At 50.1% G+C, this 17,016-nt stretch overlaps 1 protein-coding gene across 8 annotated transcripts in view; it reads left to right on the plus strand.

The window, feature by feature from the left end:
• Nucleotides 1–17,016, plus strand: part of cdk5rap2 (CDK5 regulatory subunit associated protein 2) — a 42,545-nt gene that overhangs the window by 11,564 nt on the left and 13,965 nt on the right. For 7 of the 8 annotated variants that reach the window (XM_042058617.1, XM_042058624.1, XM_042058621.1 and 4 more), the window contains exons 9-31: nucleotides 170–223; nucleotides 3,284–3,397; nucleotides 3,622–3,741; nucleotides 3,842–3,934; nucleotides 4,511–4,729; nucleotides 5,108–5,278; nucleotides 5,417–5,527; nucleotides 5,627–5,764; nucleotides 6,138–6,317; nucleotides 6,546–6,932; nucleotides 7,075–7,204; nucleotides 7,502–7,629; nucleotides 7,796–7,891; nucleotides 8,013–8,090; nucleotides 8,197–8,309; nucleotides 8,617–8,756; nucleotides 12,090–12,212; nucleotides 12,343–12,452; nucleotides 13,331–13,408; nucleotides 14,029–14,085; nucleotides 14,212–14,360; nucleotides 14,784–15,312; nucleotides 15,407–17,016. The exon at nucleotides 15,407–17,016 is cut by the window's right edge and continues 98 nt beyond it. In XM_042058617.1, coding sequence (XP_041914551.1) covers nucleotides 170–223; nucleotides 3,284–3,397; nucleotides 3,622–3,741; nucleotides 3,842–3,934; nucleotides 4,511–4,729; nucleotides 5,108–5,278; nucleotides 5,417–5,527; nucleotides 5,627–5,764; nucleotides 6,138–6,317; nucleotides 6,546–6,932; nucleotides 7,075–7,204; nucleotides 7,502–7,629; nucleotides 7,796–7,891; nucleotides 8,013–8,090; nucleotides 8,197–8,309; nucleotides 8,617–8,756; nucleotides 12,090–12,212; nucleotides 12,343–12,452; nucleotides 13,331–13,408; nucleotides 14,029–14,085; nucleotides 14,212–14,360; nucleotides 14,784–15,312; nucleotides 15,407–17,016 — 4,928 coding nt within the window. The remainder of the gene's footprint in view (nucleotides 1–169; nucleotides 224–3,283; nucleotides 3,398–3,621; nucleotides 3,742–3,841; nucleotides 3,935–4,510; nucleotides 4,730–5,107; nucleotides 5,279–5,416; nucleotides 5,528–5,626; nucleotides 5,765–6,137; nucleotides 6,318–6,545; nucleotides 6,933–7,074; nucleotides 7,205–7,501; nucleotides 7,630–7,795; nucleotides 7,892–8,012; nucleotides 8,091–8,196; nucleotides 8,310–8,616; nucleotides 8,757–12,089; nucleotides 12,213–12,342; nucleotides 12,453–13,330; nucleotides 13,409–14,028; nucleotides 14,086–14,211; nucleotides 14,361–14,783; nucleotides 15,313–15,406) is intronic. The other variant, XM_042058618.1, reaches the window with a different exon arrangement.

Here is a 17,016-nt window from a genome sequence, read left to right on the forward strand (position 1 = left end):
GATTCCCCTATTACAAGTTTGTTTGCCATCAAATTGGCTTCGTAGAGGTTATATTAAGGTAAACATTTTGCATAGTGTACCTTTAATTGTAAACAGAGATAGACATACATAATGAAGTGAAGCCTTTCAGTGATTTATAGTGGTGTGTTTTTTATCTATGTTCTTACAGGCACTGAAAGATGAGTTAAATGTTGAGAAAATGAAGGCGGAAAGAGAGATCAAGGTAAGAAAAAGTTTGTCTATGTTTGTATACAAGCGTGTTTGCGTGTGTGTGTGTGTCCCAGCTGGTACTTTAAAACATTGTAGTCGCTGCTGTTGTGAGGTTTTGGGTCAGAGAGGATACTCTCCAAGAGGATAACGTTGGTGGTGGCTTGCTGCCAGTGGAGGGCGCTCTCCACCACCCAGACTCAGACCCAGAGGCCATGCACCTGAGGGGACAGAGGGACAGGGAGGACTGCTCTGCTCACCAGCCTATGTGTGTTTATCCACTTAATAGCTGTGGCCTTTACAGGATGTACTCATGACATGACGTGTTCGCTCACTTACTCCCTCTCACTCTCTGAGGCACTCCACCCCCCCACCCCCCCCCTGAAAAAACGTCCTTCCACGAAAATTGTAGAATTCCCAGCATTCCTGACTGATGATTAGCACATCGAGGCAGCACTTGGTGTAGCCTTTGAGTTCTCCTCTTCAAAAGGAAGTAGGGAAGACCTGCCTAAGACACTTTGGCCTCACTTTGCAGTTGTGGGTGAAGTGTGCCTGAGGAGATGTACAGACTGTGTAGGGGCCTAGTTAGCAGTGTCTGTGATGACTCCACTGATTCTTTGGTGGCTAATAATCTGGTATTGCCTCATCTGAATTTATGCTGTAGATATTTGTAATGACTTTGTAGCTCGGTCATTTTAAGTTTTAATGGCTTTGCAACATTTACAGGGGTTTTAATATATTTTTACACTGTATTTGCAATGTCACCACCCAAAAAAATGTCAGGAGGCACAGCCAAAAGTTTCTTTAAAAAAAACACACTATTTTTTTTCGAAGTTTTTATTTTTATTTTTTATTTTTCATATATATCTATATAAGCATGCTCAATCTGACACGCCTGGATGAGGGAAGAATCCTGTCCTGTGTGTGTGTGTGTGTGTGTGTGTGTGTGCGTGCGTGTGTGTGTGCACTTCAGGTCAGCAGGCTAAAGCTGGATTAACACTTTGGCTGCAGACTTGCAGCGGCACAGAGTTATAAATGGAAATCTGGCTTGGAATAAAATATTAGAAAACTAATCCGTGTGTGTGTGTGTGTGTGCGCATGTGTGTGGTTGTTTGAGCCAGAGAGGTAGTTGGCATGGACACTGGTTCATCAGTGCCTTTGGACTGCAGGAGTGGGAGCATGGGTTTTGCATCTTTAGGAACAGTTTAACTTCTGATGGACATAGCAAGATGGTGAGAGAAGGGGGAAAAGTCATGGCAGGTGGTTCAAGTGAAGCTACTTGACGGTCAGACAGTGAGAGCAGAGAGTAAGAGGGATTACCTGAGCAGGTTTGGGAGTCCGTGACATAACATTGTGTGTGTGTGTGTGCGTGTGTGTGCGTGCGCATCTTTCTGCGTCAGTGTATGTGTGTGTGTGTAGGGGATTTAGTGGATTGGTGGCAGGGGCTTGTGCTTCATTCTGTCTCTCTAAGCTAGACAGAGCAGATAGAATCAGCCAACACACGAGCAACAGCTAGGAAGGCGCACTACCGCCTTGGTGAGGAAGCATTATTGCCGTCGCAGCTTTTCCAGCTATAGTGTGCGGGTTTTGGGCAGATGGACTCTCATTCGGAATTCACCACACCTACGAGTGCCTTGTCACGTCTGCCTCGGTCAGCGGCGCGCATACAAGTCCCGGACCATGTTGACCCCTAGACGTCCATGCCTGTGTGTCTGAGGAGTCGGCTAAGTCTGCGACGCTTTGACACACTTCTCTTAACACACGCTTCGTCGTGTGTGTGTGTGTTGGTGAGAGGTGGAGGCCATGCGTGAGCCGTGCCGGGTGTGTGGGGCGCAGCTGCGGGGCAACCAGTGCCGCTGGCTGTTCGGGGCTTGCGGGCGGCGGCGCCTGGCGGTCCTGCTGGTGCGGGCGCTGGGCGTGACGGAGCTGCGGCGGGACGGCCGCGGCGAGCTGCTGTGCGGCAAGTGCGTCTTCCTGCTGGAGCGCGTGCTCCAGTGCGACGCCGAGGTCCGGCAGCTGCAGGAGGCGCAGGCGGCCCGCGTGCACGCGCTGCAGACCGAGCGCGACGAGCTGTGCGCGCGCATCCGCTGCAAGTACCGGCAGAACAACCCGCCCGAGGAGGAAGAGGAGGAGGGGGATGAAGATCACGCACGTGCGCCGAGCACACCGGAGGAGAGGCAGCCCAGCATAAGCGTCCAGCCGGCGGGGGAGTGGGAGCCAGGGGGTGATGAGGGTCAGCCACATCAATGCCACAGCCGGCCCGCGTCCAGCGAGACGGAGGCGGCGATGGTGGAGGTGGATGGGCTGTCGAGGGCGGGCTCACGCGCTCGTGCGAGGTGGCGCGGCAGCCTGGGCTCACTGAGCGAGGAGCGCCCCTGGTTCTCGCGCCCGCCCGCGCAGAAGCGCAGCCAGAGTCGCGAGTACTCGGCCCTGGTGCACCAGAGGAAAGCCCAGGCCCAGGCTCAAGCGGTGTCTCTCTCCCACCGCCGCTCCATCTCCCTCCAGTCCCTCAAGGGCCTGGCCGCCGCCGACCCCGTCTGCCCCCTACCGCCCAGGCCCTCCGAGGGGCCGTCCGTGCTCTCTGATTGGCTGCAGCTGGTCAGGAGCACCCAGCCCAGGCCGCTCCGGCACACGCGGGTCAGCAGGATCCCCGTGCTGTCGCAGCCCAGCGACCCCCGACGCCGCCTCGGCCAAGCGGCCGCCCGTAGGAACACCCACCCAGTCACAGCGCAGGTCCTCAAAGAGATGGAGGAGGAGTTTAATGATGAGTACACGCCCATTGTTGTGGAGGTATTTGAAGCACATTGAAAACTGTAGCAAAGGATTGGAATGCCAGAGGAGGGAGGGAGAGAGAGTATTTCTGTTTCTATATATGTTCAAGTGCATATAATTATGTGCTAGAGTGAGCGTTTATGGTTGACTCCAGTTTATGTTAGTTCTTCATGTGTTTCTTTGGGTGTTTCAGCATCAGCTTATTTGTGTGTGTGTGCGTTCGTTCTGTTGCTGTGAGTGTAGTTTTTGGTTTGAGGTTAGGGTTGCTTTTTGTGTGTCAGCATTTTGCGTTTGTGTCTTTTAGGTGTGTGAACAGAAGCTATCAGAAGTGGCGCGGTTAGAAGCAGCTGCCAAGCAGCTTACCCAAGAGCTGAGCTCCATCAAGACCAAAAATCAGTCCTTAGAAAGTGACAACCAGGTAACCCGCAGAAACGCACACACTCACACATAAACACCCTAACAGAACACCTACACAAGCTCTCAGTCATCAGAAAGCGGAAATTAGTTAAGATTTCACAGATTCGATGGGCCGTCTGGTCTGTATGCATCTCTCACTCTCTCACTCTCTCCATGCATCTCTCACTCTCTCCATGCATCTCTCACTCTCTCAATCTCTCCATGTGTCTCTCTCTCTCTGTTCAGGAGTTGACCGGGAAGCTGGAGGAGAAAGAGGGGGAGCTGGATAAAGAGAAGAAAAATGGTGTGAAGCGAGACAAAACAATCCAAGGCCTGAGCCTCGTGCTCAAGGAGAAGGAGAAAGAGGTACACACACACACACACACACACACACACACACACACACTGCAAGTACTCTGACTCTTTCACAGTATGAGTTTTCTTACACGCAAACATTGTGTTCCAGATAGAGGACTTGTATCATGATCTTGAGGACAGAGACCAGGCTCTGGCTAAAGCAAGGGATGCCCTGCACAAAGCCCAGCTTCAAAAGTACCAGGCAAGTGTGTGTGTGTGTGTGTGTGTGTGTGAATTGTCTTTTTATTATTGTGCATTATGTAGTACGTTGTGTACATAAGTGAGACACTTAGGGCTGAGCTACACCAGGCACGTAACTGAAGCGTTCCGTTCGGGTTGCATCTGCTGCAACAATTAGCTTCCACTATAATCACTGGAAGTAGCTATACCAGACGTGATAGCAGCGCGTACGTTAGAAAAAAAACAGATTACAAGTCGCGAACGGAGCGCTTCAGTTACGCGCCTGGTGTAGCTTCGCTGTTACCTTGTATGTGTGTTTCCTATCTGTGTTCATGTTGCCTGTGTGTGTGTTCATGTTGCCTGTGTGTGTGTTCATGTTGCCTGTGTGTGTGTTCATGTTGCCTGTGTGTGTGTTCATGTTGCCTGTGTGTGTGTACATGTGGCCTGTGTGTGTGTGTGTTCATGTTGCCTGTGTGTGTGTTCATGTTGCCTGTGTGTGTGTACATGTGACCTGTGTGTGTGTACATGTGGCCTGTGTGTGTGTGTGTTCATGTTGCCTGTGTGTGTGTGTTCATGTTGCCTGTGTGTGTGTGAGTAGGGTGCGGAGGAGCAGCAGAAGCTGCTGCTGGAGCGTCAGATGGAGGTGGCGCGGCTGCAGGGTGACCTGCACGCATGTCTGTCTGAGTGTAAGCGGCTGGAGCGCATCGTGAGCGGCCGCGACACCGAGGTGCAGCGCCTCATCCACGAGCGCCAGACACTCCAGGACGAGCTGGACGCTCTGCTGCAGACCAAACAGAGGCAGGACAAGACCATCAACGTGAGAAGACACACACACACACACACAGAGACACACACAGACCCATACGCACACAGACCCATACGCACACAGACCCATACGCATTAAGAGACCATCAAGAGAACGTATACATTTTTTCATTTGGATCACATAATTAAAGAGATGAGACAATCCTCTCAGACACTGTGAGTTTGGACATACAAGCTCCTATCTAAAATTTCCCTTGGGATGAATAAAGTATCTATCTCTATCTCTATCTCTATCTCTATCTCTCTCTCTCTCTCTCTCAGTTATAGAGAAAGACTATTGGAAATAAGAAGAGGATTCTCTAAGTGAGAGTTGTCTTCATCAGACTGTTGTATGTGTTGTTGATGATTTACTGGGCGATGTGTTCATCAGGACCTGCAGAACCAGCTGAAGAAGCTGAGCAGCGAGCTGGGAGCGAAGCAGAGCGAGCGGGAGAAAGAGCACAGCGAGGAGCTGGAGGAGAGCAAGAGGAGGGAGCACACGCACGAGAGCACCATCCAGCGCCTCACACACACGCTCACACACAAGGAGCAGCAGCTGCAGGTGTGCTTCATCACTGTCACACACACACACACACACACACATGTTCTCACTCACAGACACACAGAAGAAAACAGATAGCTAACATTACGCCAAATGAAGTATCAGCCAGTGAAAACTCTGTGTGTGTGTGTGTACCAGGAGTACATGAACATGTTGAGAGACGTGGAGCAGGGCACGAGTCCAGCTGGAAGTGAGGTCATGGTGAGCAAGTTGCGAGAGCGGCTGAAGGAGAAGGAGAAGGCCCTGGAGGTACAGGACAGCGCTCGGCCAGCATCACACTCTACTCCCACAGTCTGTAGGGTGGCCAGGATTCATTGCGTGTGTGTGTGTGCGTGTGTGTGTGTGTAGGCAGCGCTGGATGAGAAGTTCTCTGCCGTGGAGGAGAAGGAGAATGAGGTGCACCAGCTGCAGCTCTCTCTGCGAGAGAAGGAAAGAGATCTGGAGAGACTCAACAACCTGCTCACACACAACCAGGAGACTATCAGCGTAAGTGTGTGTGTGTGTGTGTATGTGTGTGTGTGTGAGTGTGAGTGTGTGAGTGAGTGAGTGAGTGTGGTGTGGTGTGGTGTATGACTAATCTTCTCCAACACCAGACATTACATGTTGTGACATTTATTGGCAGTCCACCTACTGTAATATTTGCACTGAAGCCATATGCAAGAGCTCCAGCTTGTATCTGCCAATGAGAGGTGGGGGAGGAGAGGAACGTAGAGCCCAAGGACCTCTCTTAGGTGGTTACTGCTTGTGTGCATGTGGACATCATATAATATAGCATGTAGCATAATATAACATGGACAGGCAGGTGATGTATGTTGCACTGTGTGTGTGTGTGTGTGTGTGTGTGTGTGTGTGTGTGCAGGGGCTGGATGCTCTGGTGAAGGAGAGAGACGTGGATCTGCAGCAGCAGGTCAACTCCCTGAAGAACCTGCAGCGGAGCAAGCAGAGCACCGAGGACAGCCTGAACCGAGCACTCCGCGAGAAGGACAGCCTCATCCAGCAGCTCCAGCACGCGCTGGAGAGCAAGACCAAAGACCTCGAGGTAGCTCTCTCAATCAAACACACACACGCGCGCCTAGCAACAAAGAGCAAAGACATAGGCGTTATTGTTTTTCATACACACACACATATTTAGCAATGCATGCAGACACACCATCAACTCCAGCATGCGCCAAACCACAAGGCCAAAGATCTGACCGTATGAATAGTACCTATTGTTTTCCTCTGAACACTAAATCCCCTGGGCTGGTGTGTGTGTGTGTGTGTGTAGGAACTGTCAGCCTCCTTGCTGAGTAAGCCCCAACAGCAGCAGAGTGATGTGACAGAGCGGCTGACCCAGAGGTTGAAGGTCGCCGAAGCGGAGCTAGCCGCAGCTCTGAAGGAGAGAGAGAGACTCCTGAATGAACATCAGAGCACCGTCGATACACTCCTCTCCACCATCAGCAGCAAGGAGCAGCTACTGCAGGACTCATCGGAGCGTCACAGCCGTGGCCTGCGGGAGCGTGACGCTGAGCTCCAAGAGCTACGGGATCGCCTCGCACACTTGCAGCGGCAGCTGAGCGACGCACACACACACTCCACCACCACAACGCAGAACGCCCAACTCACCAGCGCCCAGCTCCGCGCCCAGCTGGCCGAGAAGGATGACCTCATCAACGTGAGTCGCCCCTGACATCCGTCAAAACATTATAGAGTTAAAAGGTTTAAAGTGACACTCTTAGACATAGTGAAGTAGTAATGAATAAATAGATATAACTTTGTGTGTGTGTGTTTTTGTATATGTGTGCTTGCTTGTGTAGAAGCTGCTGGAACAAGGGCAGGAGAGGGATCGTTACCTGGCTGAGCTGAAGACTGATGCTGCCACCCCTCAGGTGCTGGAGCTTCGTCAGACCATCCAGCTGCTGCAGCAACAGCTAGAGGAGAGAGACGGTAAACCCCCTGCACACACACACACACACACACACACACACACACACACACACACACACACACACACCAAGTAAGAAAGTGTAACTATAAAACAGTGACTAAGCAGCAACATCTGCAAGGATGGCTAGAGGGACAGGAGATTTGTCTTCATCCCCCCAGCAATCAAAGCTTAAAGTATTTAAGACCCAGAGGACATGTGCACATGGGTGATGTAATAACAAAAATGCAGCAAGGCTATTGGATTAAGTATTTGAATTTGAATTCTTGTCCTCTTTTCCTTTCCTTTTCTCTTCCTAGATGAATTAAATGAGAAGGGGTCCGACGAGAGTCCAAAGGAGAAAAAGTCTGTGGCAGCCCTGAAGAAACAGCTGGCAGTGAAGACGGAGAATCTCAACAAAGCCCTTAAGAGAGAGGAGGAACTCAAGGTGAGACCCACACACACACACACACACCAAACCTCCCTTAATCCTAATCCAACCCTGTTTACCTAATCCACACTTTATATTTAAATTTAACATACACCCCACAGCTTCATCCTAAAATCTGTGTGTGTGTGTGTGTCTGTGTGTGTCTTTCTCTGCCTTATCACAGAGTTTAGTGGCAGTGCTTAAGGGTCGACTAAAGGACCAGACAGAAAGCATAGAGACCCTCACACACACTCTCACCACTAAAGAGGAGACCATTATTGTAAGTCACACGTGGTATATGTGTGTGTACATTTAAAATAACTGTTTCCATCGACTGTAGACCCTAATTGAGTGAGTGTGTGTGTGTGTTATTGTTTAACATTGCACTCTCACTTCTCCAGCAGCTGCAAAGAGATGAGTGCAGGGGTCCCGGTCCTCCTGAGAGGGAGAACACCAGCATTGGAGGAGACAGCAAGGAGGTAGAAGCACACACACACACACTTAACCCCATGACACACTCCAGATACACACATACTGTATGCACATAGGCATAAACAGACCCTCACTCTTGACCTCTGATTCCAGACTCTGCCGCCCTTGTCAGCTCTGCGTGTGGAGTGGGAGGGGCTTAACCGCTCTCTGAGGGCGGAGCAACAGCTCTACTCCAACCTGGTTCGCTCTGTCAAACAGCAGGACAGGTGAGGCTGTGTATGTGTGTGAGTTTGTTTGTCTGAGGGAGAGCGAGAGCGTGTGTGTCATTCCAAACATCTCCTGATGCAGCATTACCCAAAAGATGTCATTAATCTAAAGATGCTTGTATGAAGTTGCAGTGAAGAGATCTCTTAAGTATTACCAGAGCATTGTTATGAGTGCGTCATGAATAAGGGTTGTGCAAGATTGTGAATACTGCCGTGCTAATGTGTGTGTGTGTGTGTGTGTGCGCACGTTTGTGTGTGTGCGTGGGTGTCTGTGTGTGTGCGTGGGTGTGCGCGTGTGGTGTTTCAGCGCGTCGCGTCTGCAGTCCCTGCAGCTGGAGCTCACCGCTGTCCAGCTCCTGCGTCAGCAGCTGGAGGCCAGCATCCAGGCCAATGAGCAGCTCCGGGAGCAGCTGGAGCAGGACCTGCAGAGAGCCAATCAGAGAGAAGGTGCAGTAGAGGGACAGGCCTGACAGCCAATCACAGGGTTGGGTGCTAGTAATGACAGCCAGTCATTGGCAGAGAGGGAAAATCCCCATGAGTCCATGGATACTTGAAACTTCTATCTACACTCGATTACCTCAGCTTAGTTCCGGCTAAGATATCGAGTGGTGTTCTAAATGGCTGATGCACTTTTTGGTTTATGTTGTAGGTATACATAACTCGGTGGCTTCATATAGCACCTGTATCAGTAACTCATGCACACAAACTCCATCATCCCCCATCTGTAGGAGTTTGTTTTTGTTTGTCATTTATTGTTGTTTAGGGTACATAACAAATAGGTTGTTGTACTTCCATGCAGTGAGTGCTTTGAGACGCACAAAAATAACCTCTCAGTACTAACTGTCTGCTTTGTTCTTTTAGTTCTCATTTCTCCTCATTTCACTGCTGTCTTTGTTCCCTTAGATCTCCAACACACACACACACACACACACACACACACACACACACACACACAGCCCAAAGCCTGTCCTCTTTGTCTGTTCTTTCCTTCATCTCCAGTCGTCTGTAATCATTTCATCCCTGCTGATAAAGCCACTGTGGAATAAAACTGCCTGCTTGTTTGTCTGTCTGTCTCTGTCTGCATGCACACACACACACACACACACACACACATAACGGCAAACTTATAATTTCTTATAATCTGAATGCCACATACCCTTTTTATGGCACAATCATGTCTGTCTGTCTGTCTGTTTGTCAAACACAAAAGCACACTCATGGTCTGCCCATGTTTCTTTCTCACTTTTACAACACGTACAAACACACTACACACACGCTCTCTTTAACATAATGCCTCCATCTGCCCTGCCTGTGCATGATTGTCCTGCATGTCTGACTGCTTGACTTCACCTTTTCAAAAGCTGTCATCAACATTCTGTCTCCATCATCGCAGATCATACACTCATAGCAATGTGTCCGGCGTACATTAGCACTGCGTGCATGCACGCACGTACCCACACATAGACAAACACACAAAACTGTACTGTATGTCCACATTATGCATAGTTAACTCCACAACATTATTCAAATTAAATTATATTACCTTTAATATAGACAGTAGATTTGTTTTTAAGTGTGTGTGTCTACGTATGCCTTTGTAGTTGACCTGATGAAGCGTTAATCCATCTCTACCCATCTGCTTAGAGTGCCCATTTCCATGGAGATGCCCTTTCACCCCGCCCCCTCCAGGGTGGCATTATAAATAGGCTTTGCGTAAACATGACCTCGATCAGGCAGGCAGAGCGGAGTGAGAGTTGAAGGGGGGAGGAAGATTACTGATCTTTTGGACGCACGGCCTTTAGCAGTTTGGCTGTTGTTCTCCGTCACAGCTTTTCCATTACTCAGGCCCAGAGAACCCACACGTTCATGCCCATAGCTATGAATGTAAAGGCCTGACCGTATGGAACTGGGCCCTGGCCCAGATTGCACAGATGTACATAATAGGGGGAACATGGCGTCATGTTTTTGCATCAGTCTCCATGTACGCTTTTCATTATGCCTCATGCAGTGTCTCACATCTGTGCTCTGTGTCGTGGCTGACCCCTACTGGTGTAAGCAGTGAGATGTTGAAGACAGTCTGGGGGTCTACAGACACAGTTCTATATCTGCTCTGAAATAGAGGTGTAACTCATCAAAAATGGAGCTGTTTTTATCCAGACAAAAATACAGTGACACTGTTGGGAAGCAGGTGAAATATCTGACTGATGCAAGCATCGCCTACACTGCAGCATGAGCTGCTAGCTGATGGGGAACACAGACATGCCTGTTGTCTTTAGTAGCTCATGCATTATAAGTAGTATGGTGATCAGTAAGTGTCTTAATGCATTATGCCTATGTAATAAGAGAATGTAACAGATTGGTTCCAGCCTACTTTCACAGATGTAGCGTACTTCACAACACAATGTTCGCTAGTATGAAATCTTACCAATGCGAGTAGAGGTGAGGTATAGTTTCTAATCTGTATGACTGCAATCCATACGTCAACACCACTGCCATAACCTTCTTATTATTGCTTTGCTCTACCAGTCAGGTGACATGGTTCCTGAGTTTCATCATCTTATCATATCAGTTCCAGTTATATACATTAAAACCATTGACTGGATATATAGATTAAAACCCCTTGCATCACACACACTTCTAAAGATTGGGTGTGTTGGGATATAGGACAGGTGTTCATATTTGATTATTCATAGGTTTAGTCAGTTGGAAGGTTGGTGGAAACTAGGGGTTTCTTCAACTAATCAACTCTTCACTAGTTTGTGCTGTAGGCAGCAGTCAACTAGTCAAGAACAAAATGGCTAAAAGCTAAAGAGGCTAGACATTCCTATGTTTGGAGGTACTTAACCGAAAATGAGACCTGTTGTTCCAGTTACATGCAAGCTGTTAATACAGCTGTATTAAAGTACAATAAGAACATGTGCAGGGTCCCCACGGGTCATGGAATTTCTGGAATATCATTGAATTTGAATAAAGTCTATTCCAGCCATGGAAAGTCAGGGAATTGTATCATTGTTTGGGCAATCAGGGAATTTTTGTGGTAGAAGTATGAAATTTACTTGCCAAAATACGTTAATATGAATATCTTTTCCTGTAGCATTGGTGTTTATCCTGTTATTAGATTTTTTCCATTACTGCTTGTTTGAGTGGTTGTGGTTAGCTTTGCTTTGTATTTTCAGTGCCCATTTATTCATCTCTCGCTTAAAAAAAATATAATAATTCCAAAAGTCTATCTGGCTGCTCTGAAATTTTTAGTCGATATATTGTACCTTTCATGATATAGTAGGTCATGGAAATTCAGGGTATTTTGTCAGAGAAAAGTCATGGAAATTAACATTTGACTGCTGGCTCCTGCATGTGTACCATGTACAACCATCTAAAGATTAATCATCCGTTGCTACAGCAACAGCTTGCACTAGCAGTAATGTTAGCACCAGCACTCTATTGGTCAGAATGGCCAGTCGTCAACTATTATGAAAAACGTGGCAACTGGTAAAAATCAGTTGTCGTGAAATCCCTAATGGAAGCTTGTGTAAATCTGTGTATGTTTGGGACCTAAACGGTGTGTGTGTGTTGCGTGTGTGTGTGTGTTGCGTGTGTGTGTGTGTGTGTGTGTGTGTGTGTGTGTGTGTGTGTGTGTGTTCTGCTCTCTCCGTGATTGAGGATATTTGCACATTTAGTGAATGTATTTGCTTTAGTCAAGTGTTAATAACTGCAGAGCTACAATGCACTCAGCACTGTAGAGGTTGTACATCCATACATAGTGATTTTGTGTGTGTGCAGGTGAGGAGCTACAGAGTGTGCGCTCTGCCCTGGAGGAGGCTCGGCGCTGGAACGCATCTCTTCAGACTCGACTGGGACAGATCCAGAGCCGCGGCGGTGGAGTTGGGCAGGCCAACGACACTGGTCAGCACCAGACATTCACAATAGACATCACAAGGCTGCGTAGTGTCAATCGTCCAATGGCCTGTTAAAAGGCCCCCGGTGCGTGTGCATACTGAATGACACATTGTTGTGTTTGGTGTTGTCCATGCAGGTGACTTCCCAAGTGTGATCGCTGATCAGACTTCCTACATGAGCATCTGTTTGGGAGAAACTGAGGAGACAGAGTTGGACCAGCTCAGTGTATCTCAGCTCAAACTGAAGGTAAACTCACTCAGTCACACACACGTGCATTTTTCATATTTACATCCTATCCATAGCACAGACACGTACACCCTCACTCCCAATACAACTCAGTACCAGTCACATTTCATTAAACACATGTACATTGCTTACAGTAGATTGGACTGTTCCTGTTGGGTCCATATTGATAAAGCCATGTTCTGAAAGTCCTGTTTTCCACATTGGCCATGCATTTGCAGTTAATTGTTTAATACTTAACATAATGCCAAACCATTGAACACCTCAGTGGTTTAACCGAATGATTAAAGAAAGCACGCCAGGACTAGCTAACAAGCTAATAGTGATGACCTGGCTTGGGTTCAGCTTCCAGTTATTTCAAATGTTTGCCAGCTGTCTCTAGTCAATAGGAGTTCGAAAAGCCCTTTGTTATTCTGTAGTAAGTAGGTCAGTTTGGCAGCCGGTTTTAATCAAACAAGTGAATGCCGATCTAAGAAGAACCTCCATGATTCCCCGCTCCATAAAAGGAAGAATCTTTATACGAGGCCACAAAGTAAAAACACGTTCGGTTTTAAAAACGGAATCGATTAAAACATGCCAAACCTGAAGGGGTCGAGAGGCAGCTGGGTCCCAGGTGCAGCCCCTCTGAGCTCCCAACTTCACCGCCCCCTTCATGAGCACCGCTGTGGCTTGTGGGTAATGTTGTTTAGACCCTAGATCCACATTGGTGTGTGTGTGTGTGTTTAAGACTGGAAAGGTGATCTGATTTGGATAAGCATTCTCTCCATCTTTCAATTGGCCCTCTCTTTCTATTGCTTTTTCATTCTTTCTCTCTCTCTCTCTCTCTCTCTCTCTCTCTCTCTCTCTCTCTCTCTCTCTCTCTCTCTCTCTCTCTCTCTCAGGTGGCTGAGTTGCAGGCCTTGAACGCTGAACTGCAGAAAAAGGTGGCCGTTACCCCAGAGCGTCAACCTCACAGCCAGGTGACTATTAACACTAACGCTGGCTTAATCTCTGATCCTGTTAATCTCTAAGCGCGTTTGTGTACGTCTGCGTCTCTGTGTCTAGTGGAAAATCCAAATCACTCCTACTAGTTGACGTAGATCCTCTATGCATGTATAGCATAGTACTCTACCTCCTTCTTTGTTACTTTCACTATCCCTAGGTTCTCTCTCTCTCTCTCTCTCTCTCCCGCCCTCTTTCTTTTCCTCTTTCTAGGTCAATTATTTCTCTTCCAGCTCCTTCCTATGTGTAGAAGATCTCTAGTACCAATTAACATGCCTGTATTTGCTGTAGAGAGCATGTTCTTTAAATGTGTGTCTGTTTCTCCATCCCGCCTAACCTTGCTGTTTTCTCCTCTCTCTGTCCCATACGCCGGTTTTTTCTTACCCATGATCACCCTGCAGTCGCTGTGGTATCTTCTGTTCTGTCATGCCGGGCCTGTGTGTGGGTGTCAGCGTGTGCTTGTGGAAGAGAGCATATGCGTGTTTGCATATGCGTTTGTGTGTGGCTGCGTGTGGGGAGAGTATTCTTTTTTCCTCATTGCATTTTACGTTCTGAAGTCATGTGTGTGTGTGTATCACCATCCATCCCATTGCTACAGCAAGCAGAGATAGCAGAGCGGGATAGCCCAGAGAGGCGCAGGAGCATACACACACAGGTGGGAGACACACACGGCTAAACTGAGCTTCATACTTACAGGAGCATGCACAGGGACACATCTGCAATGATCTGTGTGTGTGTGTGTGTGTGTGTGTGTGTGTTTGTGTGTGTGTGTGTGTGTCAGGTGGGCGGTGTTGCTCGGTCACCTGTTGGAGGCAGCAGTGAGAGCGTGTCATTGGCTGGTCTGTCCGCAGTGCACCTCAGCATACAGCATGAGGTGCTGCTGAGCGACCAGTCGTCTGACCACAGGTCCCAGACAACCTCACCCGTCAGGTCAGACACTCATCACTGCAATAACACATCACAAGCATGCAAAAGTACACCAGCCCACCAATACAATCCACTCACTGTCAAGAGTTGGATTTACTCAGTAAATATCATTGAACAATTTCCTGAGGTTCACAGGTGAAGACTGTCCACATCCTGATCATGCATGAATAGTTTTGGTCCCTATAATTTACATTTCAGAGAAATTCTTGCTTTCTGAAATTCTGGCTTGCTGTTCTTTGGCGGTACTGAAATGTGCCATAGAGATTTGATACTTTCATGGGAACACATACTATACACATCTGTTCCTGCACATACAAAGTGTTGAACGTTTGTTTTTGTTTTTTATGTCATTGACGCAGTTTGTGTGTGTGTCTCTGTGTGTGTGTGTGTGTGTCTCTGTGTGTGTGTGTGTGTGTGTGTGTACAGATCGAGTCAGAAGGAGCAGCGGTCCAGAGAGAGTAAGGAGAGCGCCGACACTTCCTGTGACAGTGACGGGCCCGGCATTGGCGTTGACCTCCGCCACACCATCCAGCGCCTGAGGTCGGAGGCGCGGGGTCACCGGCAGGTCATCCGCCAGCTGAAGGAGCAGCTGCAGCGCAGCACGGCGCAGTCCGATGGTGCCGGCGCCGGGTTCGACCCGGAGCTGATCGTCAGCATGGCCCGCGAGATGGAGAGACTGAGGGAGGAGAACGAGGCCTCGAGCCGGAGGGCGCGCAGCCTGGAGGGCAAACTGCTGCAGGAGATCGAGGAGAAGGAGAGGCAGGAGAGAGAGAGGAGGGCTGAGGAGAGCGAGGGAGGCCAGGGGGAGACGACGCGGAGAGAGCGGGAGAGACGAAAGGAGAGAAGAGAGAGAGGAGCAGGGGAGAGGGGGACGGAGAGTCGAGATGATGAGAGCGCCTCCTCCAAGTCCAGCTCCCCCAACAGGAAGACGGTCAACCTCATGGCCAAACACACAGTAAGAGTCAATCTCATTGGTCTTTTGACAGAGACATAACCTAGACATTCATCTGTGATTGGTCTGATTGGTAACGGTATTGTTTATCTCCTAGGCTTACGTGAAGTCGAGGCTGCCTGTGTTGGCCCGCTCCAGCAGACAGGCTGAGAGACCGGGAGTGGACCACCCAGTGTGTGACGGGGGCCCAGAGTCGTGGGCGCCCTACCCAGCGCAGAGGAGGCTTCTGGGGGCTGAGGATCAGCCAGCATCCCCTAGATCTTCCCAGCAAAGCAGCCCGGGGACCGCAAGTTCCAGCCGCAGCCCGGCGCACTCTGCCCAGAACCTGGGCCTGGACGGAGGGCTGGTGTTGAGTCTGGAGCTGGAGACCCAGCTGGAGCTTCTTCAGCAGGAGTGCCAGGAGAAAGAGGGGCTTCTGCAGAGGAAGGCGGAGCAGTGGGAGAGGCTGCAGGCGGAGCTTCAAGAGAAGGACCGGCTCATGCGCGAGTACCTCCAGGCGCTGAAGGCGGCCGAGTCCACCATCGCCTACCTAACGGCCTGCAGCCTGGACGCGCAGACTGGCGTGGCCCCTGGCGGCCGGCCTCAGAGCCAGGAGCCAGAGCCTCTGGGCCTGAGTTCCAGGCTGCAGGAGTGCGTGCGGAGAGTCGAGGAGGCCATCACCGCCCTGACCCAGAGCGAGTCGGAGGCGGCCCACTCTCACGCCCCCGAGCTGCTAGCCCGGCTGGAGGAGCTCCAGGAGGAGGTGCAGGCGCTTCGGGACCCCGAGCAAGTACAGCGGCAGGCGGACGCCATCCAGGAAGCACTGTGGGAGCAGAGCCGGCTCAACGCCGAGCTGCAGGAGCGCCTCAGGGCTGCCGAGGCCCAGCTAAAGGCCTACGCTAACGCTAAAGGCGACCATGGCCCCACTGCTGTAGATGCCACTCCTAGCACTGATGCTAACAATGCTAAAGCAACTGACAACAAGCACAGAAGCCCTGCTAAAACCAAACCCGGTAGCAGTGCTAACGAAGTTAGCATGGCTGCTGCGAGTCCCTCACTCAGTCCTGATTCGTCCAGTGCCTCTACAGGCCAGGGGGGTAACAACAACAACAACAGCAGCTGTAGTCCAATAGAAGTGGAAGGATTGCAGAGCGGGAAGAGCCGCAGAGTCCTTCCCAAAATGGCAGACCTGCGTGGCAACGCGCAGAGAGAGGAGTGTTTGCGCGAGTGTGTGCGTGCTGCGGAGGGGGCAGTGGACGCTCTCGTCGCCTGCTGCTCTAGCGCTGACCCAAGTGACCTTTCTGACCCCCATCGTGCCTCTGACCACTCGGCTGCCTCCCCTAATGCCACCCTTGCACAGCAAATGAACCGCCTCCTGCACGTGCTGCATCAGAAGAGCAGATTGGACAGACTGGCTCCCAGCCACACGTCCACGCCCAAGGTCCAGACGAACCCTGCGCTGATACTGATCACTCCACCGCCGGAGGGATCTCTCCCCCAGATGCCGTCAGAAATTGGATCCGAACACAGCCCGGTCCCGCACGCCCAGCAGAGTCCCTCAAAGTCCAGACCTCATTCCGGCTCGGCCTCCAAGAACCAGCAGAGTCCGACCAAATCCAGGGCCCAGTCCAGCCCGGCCCATCAGAGCAAGCAGATCCCGGTGAAGTCCAAACCGCATCCTGGCCAGGCCCCTCAGGACCTGCACCACAACCTGCTGCTGCTGCTGCA

This window comes from Alosa sapidissima, chromosome 13 (genome assembly GCF_018492685.1).
Source record: "Alosa sapidissima isolate fAloSap1 chromosome 13, fAloSap1.pri, whole genome shotgun sequence".
Taxonomy (NCBI): Eukaryota; Metazoa; Chordata; class Actinopteri; order Clupeiformes; family Clupeidae; genus Alosa; species Alosa sapidissima.